Here is a 27,360-nt window from a genome sequence, read left to right on the forward strand (position 1 = left end):
TGAGTGGAAAATATTTTATTTGGCTGGATTATAGATTCATTGCTGGTATCTAAGGACTGAACACATTTCTTGTAGCTTCTGCAGTACATTTAAAAAGTGGTGAGAGAAGTCAAATTCTGTAAATGGACGAAGGCAAATGGATGCTTAGAAAGAGGAAGACTCTGCAGGAGCTAAGATTTAGGCTTATTAAAAAGTAATGGTTATTTTATTTTTCCTTATTACATCTTTTCTTCTGAAGAACGTACTTTTAAATTCTTGATGTGCAATGCTAAATATTTATTTGTAAAAGACCTTTAACATTTTTTCTCTCAAGGTTTGGTACATACTCAATTCAGGCACATGATGTCAATGCAAGAGAGAATGGGTTCTAAAGGATTAATGGAACTCCAGAACTAATGGCTTCTACAAATACTGATTTGTAATTTGCTCTCTCAAACTCACCTCATGAGTAATAATCAAAGAACAGCAATTTTGTAAAATGTATTGCATCAAATTACCATGATGTAGATAAAAACCCTATTGATAATTAAGTAGCACATATACTTTGGCAAAGAAAAGTCTCCTGCTCCCCAATTGCATATTCCTAAAGAGAACTAAAACCTATTCCATAAATTCAAATTCTGCTCTTGAAAACATAATCAAGATAAGTTCACACTTTCTCCTTGACATATATCACATTAATACTGAAACCATTTATGTTGATGCCACAGTTAAAAAACATTCCAACAAGGGCCACCCGATTTTATTGTCATTTTTACAATGCATTCCTATTCTTCACAGAATGACATAGAAAATATATGCAAAGTCCAAGCAGTTTCCACATGATCGTATTATGCTATTTTACAGTTAGCATGTTCTTTACTTTAGGTATAAATTTCTTCTTCCAATTATTGTGGTTCTGTAGTTGCAGCCAAATTCTTGTTTCAGGTAGTGTTTTCTGTTTTTATCAGTTCTTTGATGATGTTCAAAATCTTATCATCTGGGGAACAGAATGACAGTAAGTACCGAAGAATGGAAAATTCAGCCATATTTCCCAACCCCATCAAGAATTATAATCATGTGTATTGTAGATTGCCACGCTGCACCCTGCCTGCTTAAAGCAGCACAAAATATCATGAGGGCTGAAATGATAAGGAAGTGAAGTTCAGCCTCTTCAGATCTGGGATATCAATGTACCTGAGGTAGCTTGAGTTTTCTCAAATTAGAACTGTGCACACAATTAAAGACATGGACCATAGAGTTCTCAGGTTATGGTTTAAAAACCCATAAATGCCCCTTCTTGTGTTTAAAAGAATAGGTTGGAATGTAATCCCGAGAGCTATCATGTTTTTATTTCTAACAGTGAGTTCATCTATTTAATTTTTCTAGCATCAATCACCAAATGCCGCATTTTAAATCCCACCACACACTGATTCACAACTTGATTCCTATGTTGAGGTATTTGCCTAAAGTAGTTGAGAGATAACCATCTGTAGCGACCAGCGCTAACAATTTTGTGCATTCAGATTGTTAAGCTATTGTTGTGGTTATTTAGTGTTTGCAATGATGTCCGATCTCCCTCAGTTTTTGCTCAGAAAGAAAGACATGCATAAAATTTAGAAAGCGTGCCAAGGAATTTGGACACATTAAGCTGTTGAACATGAAAGAAAGTGAACTGATGAGAGGCCTTGATATCTGAAGCCATGCTATGTACACACAATGCATTGTGTGTGTCTCATGCTAAAATAAACTCATTGTGACTAGGGCAAAATCAGAAATGGCACTCGTGTGCTTGTTACACTGGAAATTTGAGCTGCTAAGTCACTATTCTGCGTAATGAAGGTTTCTTTTTTTAAGGTTTATAGTTATCTTGTTTCAGTAAGAGTTTACCTTAATCAGTTTTGTATTTTATTTTGGTAACTTATCCACAGAGGACTACTCTACTCATGTTCAACGAAAGACACAATACCAAATGCAAAAATAGTAAAGGTAAAGGGACCCCTGACCATTAAGGTCCAGTCGTGGCCGACTCTGGGGTTGTAGCGCTCATCTCGCTTTATTGGCCAAGGGAGCCGGCATACAGCTTCCAGGTCATGTGGCCAGCATGACTAAGCTGCTTCTGGCGAAGCAGAGCAGCGCATGGAAACACCGTTTACCTTCCCGCCGGAGCGGTACCTATTTATCTACTTGCACTTTGATGTGCTTTCAAACTGCTAGGTTGGCAGGAGCTGGGACCGAGGAATGGGAGCTCACCCCATGGCAGGGATTCGAACCGCCGACCTTCTGATCGGCAAGTCCTAGGCTCTGTGGTTTAACCCACAGTGCCACCCGCGCCCAATAATGCAAAAATAAGTTCACACTAATGTTTAGCTGCATCTCTGTGGCATACAGGCTGCAACATATTTGTTTCAACAGATGGACCCTTTCTGAGCACACATTCCTTTGTGTGCATGAAAGATAGGTTCCTTTATTGAAATAAATGTAGGAATCCTTAAGTGTGGGAGAATTCCATGGATGTATGGGGACTCCTGTGTCAAACATAACTGAAATATTGCAACACACTAGCTTACACCAAGAAAGTGCTCACAGTTGAAGAAAGCTGTGCGAAATAGTGACCTTCCCACCCCCAGTGGTATATGATATTCATCCATCATACATAAAATCTAAGAGAATGACGCATATGTTTTGCTATTCCACAAATTTTACATATACTGAGTTCAATATTTTTATGGCTGTGCTGGGGTTGGGGAATTACCTTCAAGTGACATTTTAGGGTTTTCAAGTTTTTGCTTTAAAACAGACTCGATGAGTGCTCTCAGTTGCTTGAAAATCACTGCGATTTTGACAGGAGCCTGCAAAAATAGGAATATTCAATCTTACATTTCCCCTTCGGAACAGTTTGTTAATAACATATCAGATCTTAAAAACACATTTCCCACATACAAAAATACAAGTTATGTCAGATGTTGTCAGACATAAAACTGCTGTTCAAAACCAACCATGGTTTTTTGGAGTGAGAACATGTGATGGAACCTTCCCATCCCTCCTTCTTTTGCATGCCTAGCTTGAGAGAAAACTGATTTGCTATATCAATTTCCTGCCATATCCAAAATCAGGTAGATTTTATCTGATTTGTAAAGCAGGTTTACAAGAAACATTTAAACTGGTTTTCTGGTTCAGACGTAATGGGAAACTGTGTTTTAACAAACTGGAAGTCTTCAACCAAGCTGGGTGGATAAAAGGGGAACTAAACATACCTGAAAATGGATCCAGCCATCAACAGACAAAAGCCGTTCACGATGCAATACTTCTATGTCTCCACCGAAAAGTAAAATTGGGAAGGGGGAAATCAAAGTAGTTTCTTTCAAGTACACCTTGGCATATCTTATCTGCATGAAAAACACAAGCACAAATAATTATGTTACTTGACTCAACTGCTGCCTCTGATATAGCAGTATATCATTGTTCTGCCACAGGGAATTGTTACATACTGCCCTTTGAAATCATGTTGAACAATTACAGTGGTACCTTGGGTTACATATGCTTCAGGTTGCATACGCTTCAGGTTACAGACTCCGCTAACCCAGAAATAGTACCTCGGGTTAAGAACTTTGCTTCAGGATGAGAACAGAAATTGTGCTCCAGTGGCGCGGCGGCAGCAGGAGGCCCCATTATCTAAAGTGGTGCTTCAGGTTAAGAACAGTTTCAGGTTAAGAACAGACCTCCGGAACAAATTAAGTACTTAAACCAAGGTACCACTGTACGCCAAATGCCATGGGTCACAATGAAAATTTGACAGTGGCAGTTCCCAAACCTTTTCTCCCACGGATGATGTGAAAGTTGATGAAAGTCATGGGCAGACCACTTAATGATGGATGCTGTATGTTTTTTAATTGGTTTTTTATTGCTTCTTTTACTTCTGATAGTGTATTTTACTGTATTCAATTTGAATTCCATAAAATTCACACTGCAATAAAATAAGCAATAAAATACAAAATAAGCAATAAAAATACATTTAAAAATCAACACGAATATTTAATGCAGACATGCTGTGGACCACCTGAATGAAGCTTGCAGATCTCTAGTGGTCTGTGGACCATAGTTTGGAAACCACTGTTTTACAAAGTACCATAGATCTAAGATGTTGTAGGTCATGCCCACTAAAACCTAGGCTAGAAATCCTGGTCCTAAATAGCATATCGTTTTCCTAGCACTGCAAGACATCTAACTCAAGATTTGTCGCGCCATTCCCTCTGCTTGGCAGAATGTTGTTGATCTTACCTTTTCTTGATATATCAACCACCCATAGGTTTGCAGGTCCCTGTTCACAGAGGAAGGGTGCACTTGGGCTTTACCCTGAGCAGTCTCTGTTATGCATGCCAGCTTCTCGGTGATATCTACAGACTTGGTGTACATTATCTTCCCAACATTGTCATAAAGCCCAGCAGTCAGCACAGCTTTAAGGAGGACCATTTCTTGTAGCGAAAGGGCGTGTGTCCCTTCATGGTGACAGGAGGGCGCGGCAAATCCTGCTGCCCGCACCACCCTGATTAGCTCTTTTTTAACATCCTGAAATAGATGCAAATAGCAACATTTCAACAATTCAATCACTATTCAACAACAGCAGCCTATTTTCTTTTAGTTCATCAGGTAAACTACACTTGATTAATGAAGATACTAAACACATTTACATAAAAGGTGAGAAACTTGATTGCATTGCATTTTAGTTTCTAAATATATTATAAACAGATAATGAGATTTATGATTTCTGCATGCTGTTTCTATTATTAGTTTAGTTATTAGCCTATAAAGTTCAGGGCCCAAATATCACGCATTATGACAGCAATTTAGAGCCTCGATTGCAAAAGGGGTTCCACACCAATCAGAAAGAGACAATGGAGTTTAGCCCCATCTATTTTGCACTATTTGCATGGAAACAGACACCACTTTTTCCAATGACGTTTAGGGTTAACACTTGTTTTAGCTGCTAGATGAGAACATTAAGGCCCCACTCCACTTGAGCATGTGGCTTAAATGAAGATTTATGGGTAGGAAAGAGGCATGAGTGCATGAGCTCTGTCCCCACCCATAACATTTTAGAATACTGGAAACATGAGCAGCCCGAGTACATGCGTTTTCCCCTCTGTCACCCTCTAAGTTCCACAGGGTGAAGAGGAGGAGAAGACCTTGTTCCAACAGGCCTTTGGGAATTGACTGCTTTTAATGAAAGCGCTGGTGTTGTGCTGTTTTGATTTTAATTATTTGTATGTTTTAAACATATTTTTATATGTATATGGTTTTAATTATATTGATTTTTCATTGTTTTTTAATGGTTTTCTTGTCAATGGTTTTAGCAGTTCTAGTTTTCATCTGCAAGCTGCCTCGAGTCCTATCAGGGAAAAGGGCACGATGATAATAATGATAATGATAATGATAATGATAATGATAATGATAATGATAATGATAATGATAATGATAATGATAATTAATAATAATAATAATAATAATAATAATAATGTGTGTGGACATGTGGTGTTCTCCCCACCTTGTGTATTCATTTAAGCTGCTTATAAATCCCTAAATAAGGCTGAGGTGTTTTAAATGGCAAAATTGCTACTGGTACCTCCAGAGTTAATAGCGAAGTTCTGTTGAGGAAATTTCTCCTGCAGTAAGTCATTTCAGCACGGTATCCTCCTTCATGACGAGCTTTCTTCCATCTAGGCAAAAGAACAACAACCAGCTCTCCTAAATATTATAATATAAAAAACTCATGATGTAAGAACACAAAACAGTCACAGTCAAGGAATATGGGAAGTAGTGCTTCAGAACGGAGCATCCTTAGTCCTCGTGAGGCTGTTTTTGGGGTCCCCCCTTTCCCTTCCCCAAATGTTCTTGAAGCTCTGCAAACGTTTGTGCTTCCTTGATACCATCCCTCTTTTGTGGGGGTGTAGTATTATAGCACTGCTGCAGTTCCTTGGCTGGAACACCCCCTTCCCTAGGTTAGCACTATGGCAGCTGCATTTGCAACATAGACCATTTCTGTTGGCACTAAAGGCAGTTTCTTCTGAAACAGAAGACACAGTGAGCAGAGAATACGGCTGCCATAACACTGTATACTTCGTACTTCCCCAGTTTCAAAAGTGTAGCATAACACTATGACAGTAATGGGAGGGCAGACTAGTTAAGTTAACCCTAAGGACGTTGTAAACTACGCGGGTGGTGCTGTGGGTTAAACCACAGAGCCTAGGACTTGCCGATCAGAAGGTCAGCGGTTCGAATCCCCGCGACGGGGTGAGCTCCCATTGCTCGGTCCCTGCTCCTGCCAACCTAGCAGTTCGAAAGCACTTCAAAGTGCAAGTAGATAAATAGGTACCGCTCCGGCGGAAAAGTAAACGGCGTTTCCGTGCGGTGCTCTGGTTCGCCAGAAGCGGCTTAGTCATGCTGGCCACATGACCCGGAAGCTGTACGCCGGTTCCCTCGGCCAGTAAAGCGAGATGAGTGCCGCAACCCCAGAGTCGGTCATGACTGGACCTAATGGTCAGGGGCCCCTTTACCTTTTTAAGCACCTTGTATAGTCTGGATAATAAATAATAACGAAAGGTTTATCACAGAATGCATTCTTTTGATCAAAATGCTTTAGGAAAGAATACTTGAGTTACCCCAGATATGCCTGGTAAATTGTTAAGTGGTCTGAGTTTGCCAAAGCCAGAGATGATTTCGCAAGGTCTGCTTCATCTTTTCTTCCAATTGGTGTAGTAAACGGAGATTTTTCTGTCATTACTGCAGCAAGAGTGGCCTGCAGACCATAGTAAAATATGATACATTAAATCCAATAGCAATTACATCTTTATTCCCACCAGTATCTATTTCAATAAGCTTGCATGAAAACAATAACCAAAGTGATTACACTACCACAGAACTCTACTACACAATTCAAAGAATTCAAAGGGACCCTGAGGATCATCTAGTCCAACTCCTCCCCCCAGCAATGCAGGAATATGCAGCTGTCTCTTATGGGGATCAAGCTTGCAGCCTTGGTGCCATCAGCACCACACTCTAACCAGCTGAGCTATAATTCATCAGGAAAAATGAAAGCAAGGAGTTAGCATTATATGTGATCACAGATTTCTGAAAGATTTGGAAAGTGAAAGAAAATGGCACATAAAAGCTGCCCAGATCCATCTCGTTCAACCTTCTGTTTTTTAAAAAATGCCAAGTTGGAAATTTCTGAAATCTCCTAAGTAAGGCATGATGAAGACAGTTATTTTCTTTATCCTACCAGACTCTTAATTGAGCAATGTTTCAAATATATTATTGAAAAATACATCCTATTTGGGTATTGCTACAATTTTCACTCCAGTTTGCCCTGAAACAGCTAAAGTGGTGTGTACAGACAGGCAGATATAGAGATAGATATATGCCTTAAGACCATAACAGGTCCTCAATATTAACAATTATTTTGCAAGCACGGATACTGTCTAAAGTTTAGAAAATAGTCAATGTAATGGCAGTCAACTTACCACTGGTTCCAAGCAGCCAAAAATAGCACCAAATATCAACATTTTACCAATCTTTACATTGACTGGTAATGCTGCAAGATGTTGGCCTAAAGGAGTCAGTTTTGGCTCACTTAATTCACAAGCCCCAATCTTCCGCAGAACGTTCATGGCATTGCCAACTACTTGAGGCTGAGGTGGGTCTAAGGCCTTGGAGAGGAACTCTTCGGGAGATCCAAGATTACATTTCTGTAGATGACCCAAGAGCAAAGAAGAGATAAATGCATCTAATAGCATCCTATAATGCATTCTATAATAATAAAGTATAACTTTATGGATATATGTCTTCCACCAAAGTACACATTTACTCAAAAATATTCTACTTTACAGTACTTGCATTCATGTGCATGGCAATATTAAACTTTAACATCTGTTCCTGCCCTCTCCCTGCACGGCTCAAATAGGTGCTTAAGACATAAATAAACTTTTCAATTTTCCCCTGCAGCCTTCAGAAATCAAACCCAGCCTCTTATGCTTTCCCGATAAATCAGAAGTATTAATCATTGAAACAGAAAAGCTCATACCATGATGTGAAGGCACAGTTCTTCCAAGGGCACCCGCAATATTTCTGGAACAGAGTAGTCTGCAAAACTTTCAAATCTGCAAAAAACACAAAGGAGAGATGCAGTAAGATGTGGTTCATAATGCCAAATCTGCCATGTGATTATGTACACAGGCTTAACACAGTGTTAACTAAGCTGGCGGCCATTTCATTGAGTGAGGATATAGGAAAACACAACAATAGGGCAAGTTAGTTCTAATCAAGATCTGACTAGTTTGGGCTCTGCTAATTCTATCAAATGCCTGTCAATGTCCATTGTAAAACTCATTGTGGGTGAAAGGACCTTTTTCACTTAAGTACTATGCAGAGAAATATTTTGGGGGCAGAATACATGTAGTCATTTAACAGCCAAGTGAAGAACCATAACAGATTATTTGCAATCATTAGGCTTTAAATATATTTAAGTATTTTTATTATTATTTTTTATTTTCTTTGTAAAGAGCTTCAGGACTTTTGCTGTGGGAAAAGATGCATAAATTCAATAAACCTAAGCCAATCTCAGTGCTGCACTTTAAATAGATGGTACTACTTGCTTAGCGTCTAAATCTTGAAGCCCAAGACAGCCTTACCTATCTCTGGTGTACATTCGGAAGCAAAATCCATCCCTCACGCGACCAGCTCTCCCTTGACGTTGTAGTGCGCTAGCTTTACTGACAAACGTCTCTTCCAATGAGCTCATTTGACTGCTTTCGTGGTATCTGGGTTAAAGGTAATGAAACACAAATTTCCGTTAAAGCTTCTACATTAAAGCCACGTTAAGAACTTTCTCTGCAAGCAGATCTGCAAGCAGATTCTGCAAGGTCTGCTTCACCTTTTATTCTAAGTGGAAGATTTCTAGAGTCACATCAAAATAGTTGCAATTACAGATGCCTATTGAACTTCGTAGAATCTACCTCAAAACGGAGTATGGTGTTTTAAAATGCATGGTGTGATTTAATTTTCTGGGAAATAAACTCACGTTACTGTGAGAAATCAAAGTAGCTTAGAAACTTCTGCTCCTGTGAACAATGAAGATAAGAAGAGCATTGGTCTTTAATTGAAGAGTCCCAAGTGGAAAGATTTGAAACACAATATGATATAGGATGGATAAGCAGAGAGACCAGGCAAGCTGGATGGAGGCGGCAGCAGGGAGAGGAAATGTATTAATATATCTATTTTTAATGGGTCCAACGTAGCAAACTAGAATTTTAAAAATGGTCCTTAGTTCGGAAATACTTGATGATTGTCCTAGACAACCTCACACTATAGCTGCAATTGGGTTCAGAAGTACTGGCTGTGGACTCTAGTGTAGGAACATGGCAACTTGTTCAGAATCCTGCAACTTTTTCTTCTACAACCTTAGCATACAAATACAATACTCAGTATTAAAGAGAATAACTTGAAAAGAATTGAGGGATTGTATATATAAAAAAAATGAGCACATGCAAATATCTGTTATACATACTAGTTGTAGAATCTTGATTTTCTTGCAAAAGAGCTCCATATTTCTTACATACAATGCCATGCCATAGAATATGCAACCAGCAAAACAAAAACCACAGCATACTACTGCATGGTTCTGGTTACAGAAATCAAGTCTTGCCACGAAAATAATCGTGCATTTTCCAAGTTACCAATCACTTTTAATCAGATTTATTTATTTACTAAATTTCTAGACTGCCCTTCATCTAAGGATCACAGGGCATTTTAGAATACAAGAACGCAGAAATATATAACATAACAAGCAATAAAAACAATACCCTCCACAAATTTAAAAGGCCATACATTATTTAATTAGCCAAAGGCCTTGGAGAAGAGGAATGCTTTTGCTTGGTGCCTAAAGATATGCAACAAAGGCACCAAGTGAGTCTTTCTGGGGAGAGCATTCCACAAATGGAGAGCCACTGCAGAAAAGGCCCGTTCTTGTGTTGCCTCTCGAGGAATTAAGAGTTTCTTAGGTTAACTGGCACTTTATACTACTTGCTCACATAGTATTAGAAATTGAGATATGAAAGCTAGGAGCTAAATGGCACCTTTAACCTAGGTTATGGGTGCAACAATGGAATGGCTAGGCACACTTTTTTATAACAAGAATACAAAGCTGAAAATGAATAAACTGCAGCTAAAATATTATGTTCATTTTTCAAATGGTCTAGTCGTTCCCCTGCCCACCCCCCCCCCAATATTCTTAAGAGGGTCTCTTCTCTAGTCTTCAAAGAGTAGCTGGAAGTGGGTAGGCAGAAAAAGTTCCTCCTTTCCTTCCACTCTGTAGTTTTAATCTGAAATCTTAGACGCAGTACTGCACCCAGAGCTCAGAAACTGCTCACGCTAATGAAATTCCCTGTCGCAAAATGTGCCTAGAACAATGGGAGTTTTGAGCACTGCGCTCACATTACAAAAGCACTTCAATACCAATTGTCAACACTGAGTATTACCTATTTTCCTTTGTCCTTCCAGCGTCAATTACAAAAACAACATCAGGTATAGTAATACCTGTTTCAGCAATATTCGTGGCCAAAACAATCTGCAAAAGAAACAAAAAATTGTTACGTGTTTCATTGTTAGTGTGCTGCCAAAGTTTTCCATTGTTACATGTCCTGCTTTTTATATGTTGGATGGAATGTTAATATTTCACATGACTGTTTTGTCAGCACAACAGCTGATGGATTTATTATGATGCTTTCAAACTAGGGTCTAGGGACCAGCAAACCATCATGCTCTAGAATCTAGGTAAAGCCACTCTGTATTTCATCATGAATCAATATAGATCTTCTACATTCTCAGCAATGCAGTTTATTCATTTCTGAAGACTTTACTAAAAGCACTATGAACACCCACTTTCCTAGAGAAACATTACTTTGCCCAGCAACTATCATCCCTTACTTCTGAAAAGTTATGGATGCCAATTGCCATCAAAGTGTATGCATATTTATTCAGAACCAAGCTCCAGTTTGCTAAGAGGGACTTGGTTCCAAATAAAGGTGCAAAAGATTGCCACCTTTGAGAAAGTGATCTTGCTTATTACCCACACATTGTGCACAGGCAGACACGATTCTATAGCATAAAAGGGATGCGGGCAGCATATGTACAGTTTGGCAGCATCAATCATGTTTCAAAAGATGTGAAGTGAAGGCAGTCTGTTACGCCGATAAAGGCGGGAGGAAACATCAAACTGGAACGCAATATGAGACAGACATCACCAGAGTGTAGAGAGTTGTATAAACCATACCTTTCTAACACCAAACGGGGGCAACGTGAAGGCAGCTGCTTGGTCTTGGGTGGACAGAACAGAATGCAGTGCTATTAACTGGTGCCTGAAAGGATTGTGTAAAAAACAACAACACTGAATGACCCATTGTGTTTATTCCTAAGACTGCATGCATGCACATAAAAAGTAAACAGTGGTCATTATGCTGGTTCATATGTGGACCCATTTTAGCATTAAGACTCAAGAAAGGCTCACATGGCTGCATTTTAGAAAACACGGCTTGATTGCTGCCCCCCTCCAAGTGATGGCTTCTTAAAAGTTTGGGAAGGCAAAATCCCATGCACATACAGCTTACCGTATTTTCAGGCTTATATTTCTTTCAGGACCTTCAACCTTCCTCCAACACACAAAGCTAACTTACGAATCATTTCCCCGACTCATCCAGCACGGTCTGCAGCAGGTGGTGGGAACGTTTGGCCCTCCAGATATCGCTGAACCACAGCTCCTGTAAGCCCTAGCAAGCAAGGGCAACGGCCAGGGATGATGGGAGTTGTAGTTCAACAGCTGCAGCTCAATCTGGATGGCCAAGGGTTCCCCACACCAGAGGTGAACAATGGTTACATTAGCAGTTCCTTAAAAGTGTTGCAGAAACATGAATATTTTTGTCCATCAAATAAATGATACCAAAGGGGGCTTCTCTGGAGAGGGGAATTCTGGGTCCTGACTTTAATTTCTCCATTAAACAAGTGAGGCTCATATTTTCAGCTAGCAAATTCGTTTAGCCTTTCCATAATCTATTTAAAATTACAAACATACACACAGCACCTATTTCCCTTGCGAACTGATCAGTGTTTTCCCAAGAATAATTAGTTTACCTCTCCCTTAGATTAAACCTTCTGTCAGTTGAAATGAGGTCATGCAACTGTTGGATATGAGCAAGGCCTGGCAGAAAAATCAAGACAGCTCCTTCTACATTTTTGAACTGGGGAGTTCTGTCTATAGAGGAAACAAAACAGAAAACAATTCACATTCAGATTTGTGGTTTTTTAAAAAAGCCAATACTCCATTGCTAGACACCCACTGTTCTACCATTAAGGAAAGCAAACAATTTAACATCGTATTTATTTTATTTATTAAATTTATACCCCACCCTTCCCCACCAAAGGAGCCCAGGGTGGCCATTCATACACAGAACAATCTTCTGTATGTTAACTCAGAAGTCACATGGAGTTTAATGAGACTTATGTCCAGATGAGTTTACAGCAGGGGTAGGAGGTCCTTGTTTTTATCCTGGGGGCCACATGGCAATGGTGAGTGTGGTCAGAGGCAAACATTCCTTTTTATTTAAGAGAATTTGCATACTGCTAAATTGTCAGGACAGTTTACAAGAACCTCTAAGCAGTTTTATCTCTAAGTAAGTGGAGGGATGGATGTGGCTGTTCCCTTTGCACAGCAAGCTGTGTTCCTGCATTGCAAAGCCAAGGTTTGCACACACCCACACACACTCCTTACATCCAGGCAAAAAAGGCATTATGACAGGCAAGCATCTTCAAGGAGAGCTTGCTGCAGGGACAGTGAGGAAGTGTGACCAAGGTCCAGAGACATCTAGAGTACTGCATTTGACCAACGGGTGTGAGGTTCGCGAATGCTGATATATAGGATTCTGTCTCAAGAGACAATGGAATGCGCCTCAGGGAGTGAAGTCAAACCTGAGAATCGCAGCGCCTGCTGTGGCTGCAGACATCACTAACTTGTAACTGCCATTTTTGCTGCGTTAGCAGCACCTAAGTGACCCTTCTTAAGTACGGTAGTATGGAGGTCCTGGGATGCCCAGAGAACAAGACCTCCAGATTTGTGTAAGGTTTACTCCTTAGTCTCTCCCCGCCCTCAAAAATGTCCCACAAGGACATGTATAAAGGATAGCAGCCTTAATATATGGCATTAAACAAAACATTTTGGTCTGTAACTTTCTAACAGCTTTAAAAAGAATTCCAAAAACACATACCTAGGAATGCAAGCAACTCCAAGATGAGGTCAAAGTTTATCTTGTAGGGATTCATATAAAAAATGGCTTGACGGGTTCGACTGCTAAATTTTTGGTAGTAAGGTCCTAAATCAATACCTGGTGAAGACTGAACTGGAACATGTTCCTAAGAAAGGGAAGGGGGGTGAGAAAGAACACTGGAAATACAAGTTCTGAAATGGGTTAACAAAATGGGTATTTGTTTATAGCTTGTTTTATAATACTGCAACATGGATGGCAAAATCATAAACATAGTAATGAAAAAGCAGCATAATTAATGCTATATTAACTATGATTACAGTGGTACTGTTTTGGAGCCCCGTTCGCATCCTGAGTAGAACGTAACACGCGACTGCGTGGGTCGCGTTTCGCCACTTCCGCGCATGTGCGTGACATTATTTTGAGTGTCTGCGCATGCGGCGAAACCTGGAAGTAACGCGTTCCGTTACTTCTGGGTCGCCGTGGAGCGTAACCTGAAAATGCTAAACCTGAAGCATATTTAACCCGAGGTATGACTGTACTACATAAAACAAATACTTCAGCTAGAAACTGAGGTCAAATGACACTGTTCAAAGACATTATTTAATCTATGCTATATTTTGGAAAGTGGCTTGTCTGTTATCTATGCAATTGGATGCTTAGGATAATGCAACCAATTTTGCACAATGATTCCTAAGATCAGGGAGGTTTTGGTCTATGTTTGGATACAGTTGGATGCCATGTTGAATCACAATGGCAGACTGAATCTTTCAAAACTGCACTAATTTTTTTGGTTTCTTAGAATTCCCGAGCCATGCCAGGTATGATACTTCTGGTTAAAAACATTTGTGGTAAGTCAAAATGCACAACCTCCAAATTACTTTGATATTCAGGGGTCAGCAAGCTTTTTCAGCAGGGGGCTGGTCCACTGTCCCTCAGACCTTGTGGGGGAGGCCGGACTATGTTTTGAAAAAAAATATGAATGAATTCCTATGCCCCACAAATAACCCAGAGATGCTTTTTAAATAAAAGCAAACATTCTGCTCATGTAAAAACACCAGGCAGGACCCACAAATAACCTAGAGACGCATTTTAAATGAAAGGACACATTCTACTCATGTAAAAACATACTGATTCCCGGACCGTCTGCGGGCCGGATTTAGAAGGCGACTGGGCTGGATCCGGCCCCCGGGCCTTAGTTTGCCTACCCATGGTTTAACTCTTCTGATCTGCCTTGGCTTACACAGTGGGTGAAGGACCAACAGGCCATTCCACAGATACAATGTGACTGAAACCATTAGTGGTCCCAAAAGACACTTTATTATAAGGGTTTAGTAAGGGAGCCAGTGAGCCAGTGTTGAACAACTGATAGAATTTTGGACTTGAACTGCTGAAACCTGGATTCAGATCCCTGATGAGTCGTGAATCTCACTGGGTGACTTTGGGCCAATTACTATCCCTCAAATAACCTGCCACACAGGATCCTCATGAAGATAAATAGGGGGCAAACTCATGTATGTTTCCCTTTTAAAAGAATATGGGATGCAAGTGTATCAGTAGCATGGTTATCGTACACTCTCATCCTCTACGTAACAAGTTCAGAGAAGCACATTTTGGGGTTCTTAAAATGCATGTTCAGAATCCACTTTCTAACTGTTCTGCACTGGGTTTTCAGTACGATGTTGAAATACTGTTCATGAAAGGAAATTGAATCCCCTGCGGAGAAAATGTCTCACCTGGTATTTTGTAACTCCTCCTCCTTTGCTAGTAACATTTATTGTTATTTCCTCCTCTTCTTCCAAAAATTTCTGACAGTATTCAGAATCTTTCTCAAGGATAAAACCAGTTTCCTCTATCACATCTTCAACATGGAAAACCTAAAGTCGTGAAAAAATGAATTATGCTTTGAACGTTACTTTAAACAAACTTCAGCAGGGGTTTGAGTATTATGAAAGGAAGGGATCAACTTTTTTTGTTGTTGTTCAAATAGGTACCTATAAAGGCTGATCTGAAAAATGGATAATTTAAACTTTCGCACAAGGCTCCTCTGTCATGTTGTGCTGTGAAACTATACAAGAGCAGCTCATGTTAAACATTTTCTCCCCTCAAAACATGGGTTTAAGCAAAAATAAATCAAAAATACATTACTTGGTTCAGGTATAAGTTTAAAACGTTATATGGCATTTCACTGAAGGAATAAAAGAAATATGGACACATGGCTTCCTAAGAAGATTTCTTAAAGTGTCTTTTCAAATAAGGACTCAGGATTATAGCCTCTTGTTGCAACAATAGGCAAAATTGGATTTTAATAGCACACCCAAGATATGAGTGCAATTGTATATTTACCTCTACAGGATAACTTCTTCCTGAAATTCTTAGTATGGGACAGTGAGTGAAATAGCTGGAGAATTTCTCACTGTCCACCGTGGCACTCATCAAAATTAGATGCAGGTCTGAACGCTTGTGCAAGATCTCTCTTAGGATAATTAGCAAGAAATCTGATTGAACACTTCTTTCGTGGACCTTGAAAAAAACAGAATGGAAAGCGAGTTAATGAATGAGACAAAAGCAAGGGCTTTCTATAAAACATGTTGCTTTGCACTGTTCCAGTCTTCTGCAGGTAACTGTGAAAGTGTTGCTAACCTCATCTACTATAACATGAGACACGTTAGAAAGAAGAACATCTTCTTGCAGCTTTCGAAGAAGAACTCCTGTTGTACAGTAAAGCAATCTAGTGGCCTCGCCTGTTCGGGATTCCATACGGATTTGATAGCCACACATGGAATTCTTAATTTAAAAAGAAAAAAAAAACAGATTAGTATACAAAGGGTAAGCCTGTAGTAACTCATTATGAGCTGGATTTTGAATCAAAAGTCTTACTCCTGGAAAAAATTGTATGGATCTAGTTTTAAAACGATTGCTTTATATAGTCTACCTATCTGACAAAAACACAGCACTCTTGGGCTTAGTCTCCTTAAACAGTAAATAGCCAATGCAAGATGGTTTTTCAGTAGGGTTTGGTTTTTGGTTTACTGTGCAGACTCCCAGCTAGTCTCTCTGCAGTACTAATCATTTTTGCAAAAGAATACCAGAATATGAACAGTACAGTGGTACCTCGGGTTACATACGCTTCAGGTTACAGACTCCGCTAACCCAGAAATAGTGCTTCAGGTTAAGAACTTTGCTTCAGGATAAGAACAGAAATCGGGCTCTGGCGGCCCGGTGGCAGCAGGAGGCCCCATTAGCTAAAGTGGTGCTTCAGGTTAAGAACAGTTTCAGGTTAAGAACGGACCTCTGGAACGAATTAAGTACTTAACCCGAGGTACCACTGTATAGCAGTAGGCCAGTCATTAGGAGAGATGCCTCAAGTGAAATCCACAGCAAGGAGGTGCTCTACTTGAAATCCCTGTGATAAGAGGTCCCATTATAAACTGATAATTTGAAAAGGCCTGAGTCAGAGCACACGGCCACCCTCCCGCAGGCAACTTACTCTTCCTCCAGGTCCACTTTCGCAGCCCAGCTCTTCACATACTCTGGTTGCCAAACTCACTGCTGAGATCCTTCGGGGCTGGGTGCAAACAATATTGCACTTATTCAGATTTCGTTCGTTATGCAGCAAATCCTCCAACAAAAAATGTGGAACTTGGGTACTTTTGCCACTGCCTGTTTCGCCAGCCACAACCACAACTCGGTGCTTTTTAAGAGTCTCTATGAGGGCATGTCGGTACCTGAACACAGGTAACTGCTCCCTCTCCTTTAAAAGCCTCTGGTATCTAGGAGTATTCTGCAGTTTCTTAAAGAGGGTCCTAGCAGGTTCCAGGTCATCTGTAACTGGGCTGTCGAGAGAGAGACCACCAAAGTCCTCTTCAGAAACCAAGTTCTCCCAAGAGTCTTCTGCATCTTCCAATATTTGGGGCTTGCTTTCCAGGGGCTGCTGGGGCTGTTGCTGTTTCAGCTTGTTTAGCAGTTTAGCAATGAACTGGTCACGGGGTTTGTTGGTTTCCATCTTGTTTTCTTCTTCCTTTTTCTTTTCAGTGTCACTCCATTCTAGCCAAACCTCCCTGTATGTGGGAGGAAGTAACTGATGGACTGACTGTGGAAGAGACAAAAACAAAACAAAACAAAAAAAACTTTAACTAGGGAAAATATGCTCTGGACCTGGTAACAGGACGTTTACAGTGTGCATGTTTACTGATCCACCAGCCTCCAAAGGTTACATTGTTCATATACATGAGCTACCAAATGGTGAATTGGCAAGTATGAACCAACTCCTGTAAGGTGTACTTCCCTGGGTTCTTTTGGGAGGAAGGGCAGGATATAAATCTAGTAAATAATAATAAATACAACTGAATGATTTTAAATGTTGTCCGCACTAGGAACAGTTTTCAGAGTTCAATCATATACAAAACCTCACCTGTCCTTTGGTTAACTGGTAAAGTGCTAATGTAGCAGCCAGATGTTGAGCCTGCATGCTGTCCTCCGTAAGGATTGTTGGAATTGCTGTCATTGTTTCATCAGCCGACTTGATAACTCTCACCCTTAAGAAGTTAAATCAAAGTGTATAAATTCATTATAAGTCATGCAGCAATCATATCTGCTTTGAATAAAGGATGGCTTTCAACTGCAAGATTCGAAAAGTTAACCCTTCTACACATTTGGGATTGTAAGTGATACCACAGAGGTACAGTGGTACCTCAGTTTTTGAACGTCTCCATAGTCAAACGTTTTGGAACTTGAACACTGAAAACCTAGAAGTAAATGCCTCGATTTTCAAACATGCCTTGGAAGTCAAACAGGAAACGTGGCTTCCATTTTGAGTTTTCCATATTGAGGCTTCCGTTTTGAAGCTTCCGCCTTCAGTTTTCGGTTTTCAAACGTTATGGAACTCGAACAGACTTCCGGAATGGATTACGTTTGAAAACCGAGGTACCACAGTTACCCCTCATCCCACTTTATACTCCACATAGTCATGTGTTTGTTCTATTGTGTTTCAACAAACATCCTCATTTAAAAAATAATAATGGGGGGGCGGGGTTTCCACTTAGCAACTCCTTCCTAATAAAATCCTATGCTGATGGCTGAAGGTGGTGATGTTTAGAATGGTACACTGTTTGCCTCTTCACCTGCCTCCATCAGCAGAATTTCATGCAACTGTGAGAGGGCATATATGTGTTAATCCAGCCCATACTTAAGAGAGAGAAAACACCTCCATCAAACTACTTAATCTGTACCAAATGCTGACTGGCTGAGGATGGATAGGAATTAAAATTGAAACTGAAGGGAGGGTGGAATGAACATAGTACTTGGAACACTAACAGAAGCATTCTGTGCTATTTGCTAGGGACTGTGAAATGCTGCTCAGGATCACCTTTGTAAAAAAAAAAAAAGCATATGCAAAGACTTTGTTCCACACTATGGATTCACTATAGCCTCAGGCAAACAGTTTTGTCTCTGCCTCAGTTTTTCCAACTGGAAAAAAGCCTTTTCCAAATACTTATTGTATGAATGAGACCAGTGTTAAGTCCATCTGTTTTAAAGATGGGCATTTTAAATGCATTCAGTAGATATATAGCAAGTCATTAAGTATCCATTCATAACGATACTAAAATTAATGGGAAAGGAATTAAAAATTATCAAGCAATGTCAAAAGGAAAGTTAACATCAGTACATACCTACATTTCCAATATCTTCCTGCTGGAACTTTTTCAAAAGATGGGTTTGGGCACTTGGGATAATGTTTTCTGCACCAGTCAATCAAAAACTGTTTGGGAGATTTCCCAGTCCAGCTTCGAGCCGTATAATCAAAATTCCTCACATCCTGAGGTTCTTTCTTTTTCACTAACATCAATCAATAAACCATTCATTATTTTGCATGACAACATTACCAGAAGTAAAGGAAGTAAAGGATGAATGATTTAAACACAGAACTATGCGAGTCAGCATTGATTTATACTGCACAGAATTGATTGATTCTTGTGTTACCTGTTCAATCCTGACCACTAATTCAGTCTCCACACAGCTCTTACTGTGGTACGATTTCTATACAGCCCCCTGCTAAGCCTCTAAACACATGCATATAGAAGGATCTCCCTTAGCCCAAAGGAAAGGGTGTGGAGAAAGCTTGTACTTGCGGGACAATGCACAGTTAATTCTGAACACCAAACACAGTGATTACCTCCAGCACCACTTCTTAATAATCCTATTAACACCAGGATGCCACATTGTGCAAGAATCCAGATGAATATAAATTGTAGAATCCTGTCCTATATCACATTTATGAAAAACCAGGGCAATCAGTTAAATTAAAGCTAGTGACTAGCGTGTATTTAGGGTCTTGTGTGGGAAAGCCAGTGTGGTGTAGTGGTTAAGAGTGGTAGACTCGTAATCTGGTGAACGAGGTTCGCGTCCCTGCTCCTCCATATGCAGCTGCTGGGTGACCTTGGGCTAGTCACACTTCTCTGAAGTCTCTCAGCCTCACTCACCTCACAAAGTGTTTGTTGTGGGGGAGGAAGGGAAAGGAGATTGTTAGTCACTTTGAGACTCCTTAGGGTAGTGATAAAGTGGGATATCAAATCCAAACTCTTATTCTAGTTCCTCCCTTCCCAAAGAGGTCAGGACTTGTCTAACCACGTGGAGCTATTACCTAACCATATTGGCTTTTGCTTTACTTGAATGTGTGAATTCACATGGATTATTATAATGTGAAACCATATGCAACATGCCTTCCCAAGAAAGGTGCAGTTGTTTGAGTCCCATGTTGTTTGTCTTTCAGGAGCATATGAAAAGGCAAAGCAATGATGTGTTTTGAGACTAAGCCACTAGAGAAAGTGCTTCAGAATCTTACTACACACTCAAGATCAGGTCTGGTAATCCTTTGAGCACTTCAGATGCCGCCGAACTACAAGTTCTATCAACCCTGGCCATGGTTTTGAAAAGAGTTGCAGTTCAGCAAAATCTCGAGGCCTAAAAGTTTCCCAGATCTGCTCAAGGTAGTAAACCTACGTCAGACTAAATGACAAGTCTTGCAGATGTTGTAGACTCCTGTCCGAAAACCTGTTACCTAAGAAAATCACATCATACCATTTTAGGCATTCTCTTCCTTGCATTTCTACACAAGGATGGTAATTTATTCTAGATAATTATTGACAAAGGTTTTATATTGTTTTAAATAAACTGCTCCATACCTTTTTGTTCCTCAGGAGGAGCTTGAGGCTTTTCAAGCATGCGCAAATTCAATGCACCACCCATTTCAAGAGGCACAGGAACCTTTTTCTTGTCACTTGGTTGGTTTGTAACTTTTATTGCAGGATTAAACACGGGGTGTTCTTCCAGTCCTGCCATTTCTGCCAAGAAGGAAATGTAAGTTAGGTAAGACCTTGGCTACCATAGTGGGAAGGATAAAGAGAAGGGAGTGGATTGCATATCTTTAAATGGCTTGGGGGAATATCTTTTTGGGTTGAAGATCAGAAAATTCTCATTCTTATGTGTGTTAGTAATGTTTGAGAAGTGCCAAGTGGGCATGAGACACGGGTCTTGCCAGTCACATTCTTAAAACTTCCCTATGTGCCTTTGTGTAACACAGAAAGGCCAGGCTCTGGATTCTGAACCTGCAAGTATGAGGGAACTTATTTAGCTTTCCTTTGTACCAAGTGGAATGGGAGCAATTGCGCTTTTGCACACACAACTTGATCAATCTCATAATGGAAATAAAAAAGTCAATCATGTTTGTATAGCACCAACAATAAACATGCTTCTCCACATTCAGTACCAATAGTGTATTTTTCCCAACGTGCTACAGATAAATGAATTTTGAGTGCTCTTACCTTGTTGAATGCGCCTTATTTTCTCTTGCGCCACCTTCTGTCCTTGCTTGTTTTTGTCTTGCTTGGAAGAACTTGCTTGTTCTTTTGCTTCCACAAGTTTCCCAGCCAAGTGTAAATATCTTTCATTCTGTTCCAGATGAGCTACTTAGTTATTATGCAAGTGCAGATTAAATGGCACACAGTCTACAACAGGAGTGGGGGACAGTTTTGGCTCCATGAGCCAGACTGGCCTCATAGGGCTAAATCTAACAGGTGGTCTACCCATGGTGTCATTATAACAAGACATGATTGACAGCTGGGTGGGGATGCTCACCTGTCAAAATGACTTCCCCTCCAATCTCAAATGGGAAGAGGGAGAAGGCTTACAAAAGCATTTACAATCTCCACCCCCCTCCACAGCACACTAAGATCAGAGTCTCTTCGTGACAATCTCACTCTGATCTTTAATTTCTGCTCATCTCCACAACATCAGCTGAGAAGCGACTTTCCTTTTAGAGCTCTTTTAACTTACAAAGAGTGAAAGATGGTAAGCATATTGTACTGCATCAACTCAAGAAAGTTGCTCTTAAGCACTCACAGTAGAGTTCTAGAACTATGAAAAGCATTTTCAGTTTTCTTAGTCCTCTGATTATGTAAGGTTGCATTGAAATCAAGAAGTATTTAACCTAACATGGTGCCTGTTAAATTTGAAACTGCCCATGCTTTTCAGCGAACAAAGATCTATATAAAATGGCTTATAAACTTACCGGATCAAATTTTTCTTGCTCCGAATTTTTCACAGATTCGCTGTTCTCCTCGTCACTCTGTTGGTCTGCATACTGCAAGATCCATTCCTTCATGCTGATATCCTTGTGTTTTCCTGTGTTTACCTTTGGATAGTGTAAAAATAATTTGATAAGGAGGCTATACATGAATTGTTCACTCTCTATAATTAGCCGTTCTCGATACGAGACAGGTGCTGTCTATAAAGAGATAGTCCTACATTTTTTTATTCCCAATCTATCCATGAATGGAGAGATGTTTTCTTTACAGATCACGTGATACTGATACACCTGTTTCTACCACTTCAGTCAGCGAAAACAGACCATAGATTAGAGTGAAGCGGTGCAATCCTTTGCATATTTAATTAGAATGAAGTTCCACAGTGTCAAACGGGGATTATTTATTAGTGAGTTTAGGATTGCTAGCCTAAGGGTTTATTAAATTAAACTGTAAACAGGAACATGGCCTAGGAAAATATGAGATATCAACAAGTAATAATAAAACCTAAAATATTTTATTAGTTGTAAGGGAACCTCTTGATTTAATTCCTGCAAGATAATTTTTCCCATATATTATTTTAAAATATTCTCACACTACTATATAGGGCAAAAAAATCAACCATACAATAAAAAATGAAAATTGACAAGTAGTTTCCTTACTCATTAATTTTGTATTTTTTAAGGCTTCAAAAAACCCTTCATACGGTTTCTCCATATCCAACAAAGTACCTTTTTTTCATTGTCGTCTTCCTTCTTTTTATTGTTTGGTACCTGGGGAGTTTCACTTCGAGGCAAAGGAGAATGGAATTTTGCTCTAGTTTTCTGTTGTTCTTCCCCAAACTGCTGACTGAAACCTTCAGGCAATGCATCTTTAAAAGAAAAGTTGAAATTTAAATAATGCTTATGCACATGTTCTTTACATGTGCATACAATCACAATCACTTTTTCCCCCCATGATTGGGCAACTACTGCTATGCTCCAGTACAGAGAAAGGAGTTTAAACCCTCCCATTAATTATTTTCATTGAGTTCTACTCCAATAATAATTTCAACACTAATTGTTTGCTCCCAAAGTAAGTGCACTTAGTTCAAATATATATTCACTATTCTCCTCCTGCTCATCTCATGAAAATATAGGGCGTAGGTACAAAGGTTAACTATTTCAACTTAATGAGGGCAAATATATGTTGTCTGAATCTTGAAACTGCCTGTTCTAATATGTGTAACATCCACTTGATTTTTTATTTAGCAGTTAAACTCTGTGCAACCCAGTAAAGCAGGATTTCTCAACCTCGGCCCTCCAGATGTTTTAGGCCTACAACTCCCATGATCCCTAGCTAGCAGGACCAGTGGTCAGGGATGATGGGAATTGTAGTCTAGTCTCAAAACATCTGGAGGGCCGAGGTTGAGGAAGCCTGCAGTAAAGTACGGTAACTCCACATAGTAGTTCCAAGTAGTAAGCAAATTGTAAATTACTAGCATGAATGCAAGCTTCTATAACTTTAACTAATTGTAAAAGGAGTAATACATAAAGACAGGAAAAGGTCAATTTCAGTTTCAAGCAGCACTCTTAAACTTCAAAGCCAGATTTTTCCTTTATATTTACCATCAGAAAGGTTTAAGCACAGCCAGTCTAGTGCAGAATGCAGATCACCACCATACAAAATAGTATTTTTCATAGCTTCTTCAATATCTTCAGTCTTAAAAGAAAATCCTTGCAAAGCCATGTATACATCCTATAAAGAACAGTATGTTAAGGAATCAGAGGTTACTTGCCCCAGACTTTTTATCTTGGAAACACTTGAAAAAGCAATCTCCATTTACTGTTATTACATAGTTGTTTTATCCCATTGGAAGTGTAGAACTGTTCCCAATGCGTAGGGCATGAGGAATCCATACTCACTGGAAGCTACATGTGTCAAGAGTTCCTTGGGATCAGTCCCAAAAGTTTTGTATAATATACTATTAAGTTAACATTTCAAAGTGGTAGTCAGCCGGTATTGATATGTTACAGAGGGACCCAACGCTAGGCTTGCCATATTTCAAAAAGTAAAAATCGGGACACAAAAGTTTTTTTGCGGGGGGGCGGGGTTTGTTGAGCTCTTTTTTTTTAGTTTTGCCCAAAGCTGTTGAGCTTTGAAGTTTTGGGTCTATTTTTAAGGAAGTTCTCCAAAATCTAGACTTCTGTTGCCATGTGTCATGATTTTTCTGGATGTTTCAGCTATTTCCACCCAGAAACTGTTTCCAACTGCCGTATTCTAGCTATGTCTGGGAAATTCCAGATGTACGGAAACGCTACCCAAAGTTTTAATTATGGCATAGCGATTGGAGTGAACTGTGAGACCATGTACTCCTTCCCCCACCCATCTTCCCTCAACCACAAATTACCCATACCAGACTTAAGGGCAATGCCAACACTGAGAAACTATGGTTAACATTAACTGTGTTCCCTTCTCAAGCAAGGCCTGCTAGCCAGCTTCAAATTCTGATTTCAAGAACTGATTTAGAATCTTAGTTTGCATTGAACATGGTTAAGGTTGGTACAGTAAGGAAATGGTTTGGCAATGTATGCTTGAGAAAGAAACTTGAGTTCAACCACAATACGTTCTTTTATATATCTTTCAAAATAAAGCCATAGCTCAGTGCATGTAGGAAGTGCCAGGTTCCATGCTCAGCATCTCCAGGTAGGGCTGGGGGGGGGGGGGAATGTCTACCTAAAACCTGGAGAACTGCTGCCAGTTAATGTACAGAATACTGAACTAGATAGGGCAATGGCTAAGGCTGGTTTCCTTTCTTCCCTGTTTGCTGATGAACAGTAGACTAGTCAACAAAGCAGAATACAACAAATAAGTCTTCACTATCAATGTCAATATTTTTTTTAAAAAACACACACACATGAAATTATAAAAATCAAACTAACTTGAATTAAGATTAAACCTTTTCAGTGACTCCCCCGTTCCCAAACATTTGTTACTATATTTGTTTCTCATAATTCACCTGTAATTTCTTTGCTGTAAGTCTTCTAGAAATCATTCCCTGTTCACCACTTTGTTTCTTATGCTCATTGATTACACCAATAATTCTTTTTTCCAAGTTACTGTTAATCACTACCTGTGAAGGCAAAAAATAGTAACAACCAGAACAAGTTCTTGCAAACTGTTAGCTGCAAGTGCATTAATAGCCAAGCACAAATGCAAGCCCATTGAAACAGAATATACACCGAGGCATGAATTGTTCAGATTACCACATGAAAAGATTGATGCACTAAATATGCATCTATGTAAGGAAATTACTTAATAGCATGTGATGCTTTAAAGGTGAAGGAATGCTCAATATTACTTATGTACAATACTTTCACTTCAGATTAGTCTAACATAACAAAACATGTGTCTTTCCCTCCTAACAGATGCCCTTACCTTAAGAATAGATTTATCTGCATTTGCGGAAGCACCAGAGTCAGATGATGAACCAAAGCTGTAGGTTTTTGGACCTGTGTAGCCAAACAAAAATTATTTGAGTAATATCATACAGAGGCAAAACTGACAGTCAAAACACTGCTTTCCTGATATAAATAACTGGAATACTTGTTTATTATCAGTGTACGCCTTTTACACATACTAGACCATGCTGGAGTTAGAGCGCAAGCAAGCAATGGCATGGGCAGATATATCACTGACATCATGCCAACAACACATGAATAGTCTAGCATACATGAAGCTTAAACATATGGAAAGCTTACACGGGTAATTAATTATTATAATTATTATATATTTCTTTATACTCCAGCTTTTCCACGAATCATTAGAAAACATTAATATAAGTAAAACTAATATATATGATTAAAAACATACAGATAATTATAATAAAAACAGCAAAGCACCAACCCTTTTACTAAAAGCAGTCAGTTCCCCAAAGCCTGTTGGAATAGGAAGGTCTTCACCTGCTGGTGGAAGGATAACAGGGAGGGAGCCAGAATCTGGGAGCATCTACCAAGAAGGCCATCTTCCATTACCCTACCCTGCTTATGTGGGTGGTGGGACAGAGAAAAGGAACTTCCCTAAAGATCTCAAAACGTGGGCAGGTTTGTATGTGGGAATGTGGTATTTCAGATAGCACGGACCTCGGTGCTGTATAGGCACTGTGAACTGCGCCTGGAGTCAGACCCGTAGCTAGTGGTGCTGTTGTTAAGAAGGGAGCCACCTGCTCCCTAGGACCAGCCTGGGTCAACCCCCAACTCCTGTTCTTTGCGCCCTGATGAAGTTTCTGAGCACTTTTCAGTGGCAGCTCCCCCTACAAGCTCCTTGGGGAAGCCCTCAGGCGGAACTCAAGCCCCACAGCAATCTCCCCATTTGTGACTCCCAGCAACCAGCCTTCAGAGGCAGTGGAGGGAGAACAGTAGCCATCGCGGCTCGTCCCAACCTTCCTTGCAGCCTGGGGAGGCAGCAACGGAAAGCGCTTCACCTGTCGGATTTCTGCCTTAAACTAGCAGAGGGGAAGCTTAATGGATGCCCACTGGATTCCTACACGACACGCAACGCGGGAGTAAGTCCTATGGAGGCCGGTGGGGCTGGCTTCCGAGTAGGCGTGCGTGCGGAGATCCCTGCACCCTCTGAAGGCTGTCCCCCCGGCGGTACCTTGCTTCAGGCGCGGGTCCTTGCCAGCGGGGCTCGGGCGGGGCGCCGAGGTTCTTTTGCCGGCAGCTTCGCCGGCGGCTCCGGACTCGGTCGCGCCGGCGCCCACCGCTTTGGCCCGGGCTGCGGCTACGGCGGCAGGATGGACCGCCCCAGCCCCCGCGGCGCCGCTGCCGCCCTTGTGCTTTTTGTTCTTGCCGCCCATGCCCGACGCCCGCGCGCGCCCCTCTCCGCCGCGGAACCCGCACAAAGACCTCGCGCCGGCTCCGCTGGCATCCGGGCTCGGCAAGCCTCCCGCAGGGACAGCCGCTCTGATTGGGCCGCAGGCAGCTACGGGCACGTCCTAAGCTTTTGACTTGTGTTGACGGGCACTTCCGCCCAAAGGCGAACGCTACTTCCTGCCGTTTTCTAAGAGAACTTCCGGTTGCTCTCTTCCCCACCTCCCAGCTCCTCTTCCGCTTAAAAAAACAAAACACCAACAACGCTTTTCTGCCTCTACGCTCGCAGAGATATAAAAAGTGAAGAGTCGTTGAAAAGTGGTTCTCTGGTTCTCAGATGGTTTTTAACTGTTTTGTGCAACGTGTCGCAGTTCTTGTAACGTGGTTCTTATTGGGAGCCGTACCAGGATCCCTTTGGGGAAGAAAGGTGGACGTTAACTTTGACATAAAAAGAAGAAATATTCATAGCTGTCAACTTTCAGATTTGAAAATAAGGGATCAGCAGCCTTGAAAATAAGGGACCAGCAGCCTTGAAAATAAGAGATCAGCAGCCTTGAAAATAAGGGATCAGCAGCCTCACCTGTCCCGGGGACAGTCTACGGGATATCTAACAATCCGGGATAGCAGCGGGAAGCAGTGGGA

General features: G+C 40.6%; 1 protein-coding gene across 2 annotated transcripts; it reads right to left on the minus strand.

Annotated features, from left to right (window-relative positions):
- DHX29 (DExH-box helicase 29) lies at positions 1–26,880 on the minus strand. 2 transcript variants are annotated; one of them, XM_083576013.1, is made up of 27 exons: positions 26,504–26,880; positions 25,286–25,359; positions 24,867–24,980; positions 23,476–23,605; positions 22,600–22,739; positions 21,856–21,978; positions 21,110–21,236; positions 20,471–20,629; positions 18,959–19,124; positions 17,701–17,824; positions 16,777–17,379; positions 15,930–16,073; positions 15,633–15,809; positions 15,023–15,163; positions 13,290–13,434; positions 12,160–12,280; positions 11,306–11,390; positions 10,512–10,600; positions 8,667–8,795; positions 8,060–8,135; positions 7,500–7,724; positions 6,639–6,775; positions 5,603–5,696; positions 4,261–4,548; positions 3,237–3,368; positions 2,735–2,831; positions 1–979 (listed from the first exon to the last, which is right to left on the minus strand). In XM_083576013.1, the coding sequence occupies exons 1-27, from the start codon at positions 26,703–26,705 to the stop codon at positions 924–926; spliced, it is 4,098 nt and encodes a 1,365-aa protein (XP_083432139.1). In that variant the 5' UTR covers positions 26,706–26,880; the 3' UTR covers positions 1–923. The 2 variants fall into 2 exon arrangements, with proteins under 2 accessions (XP_083432139.1, XP_083432140.1); XM_083576014.1 differs by lacking the exons at positions 25,286–25,359; positions 26,504–26,880 and having other exon boundaries at positions 18,963–19,124; positions 24,867–24,918.
- Positions 26,881–27,360: the final 480 nt, after the last annotated feature.

Source organism: Podarcis filfolensis, assembly GCF_964270895.1.
Source record: "Podarcis filfolensis genome assembly, chromosome: 11".
In the NCBI taxonomy this organism is placed as follows: Eukaryota; Metazoa; Chordata; class Lepidosauria; order Squamata; family Lacertidae; genus Podarcis; species Podarcis filfolensis.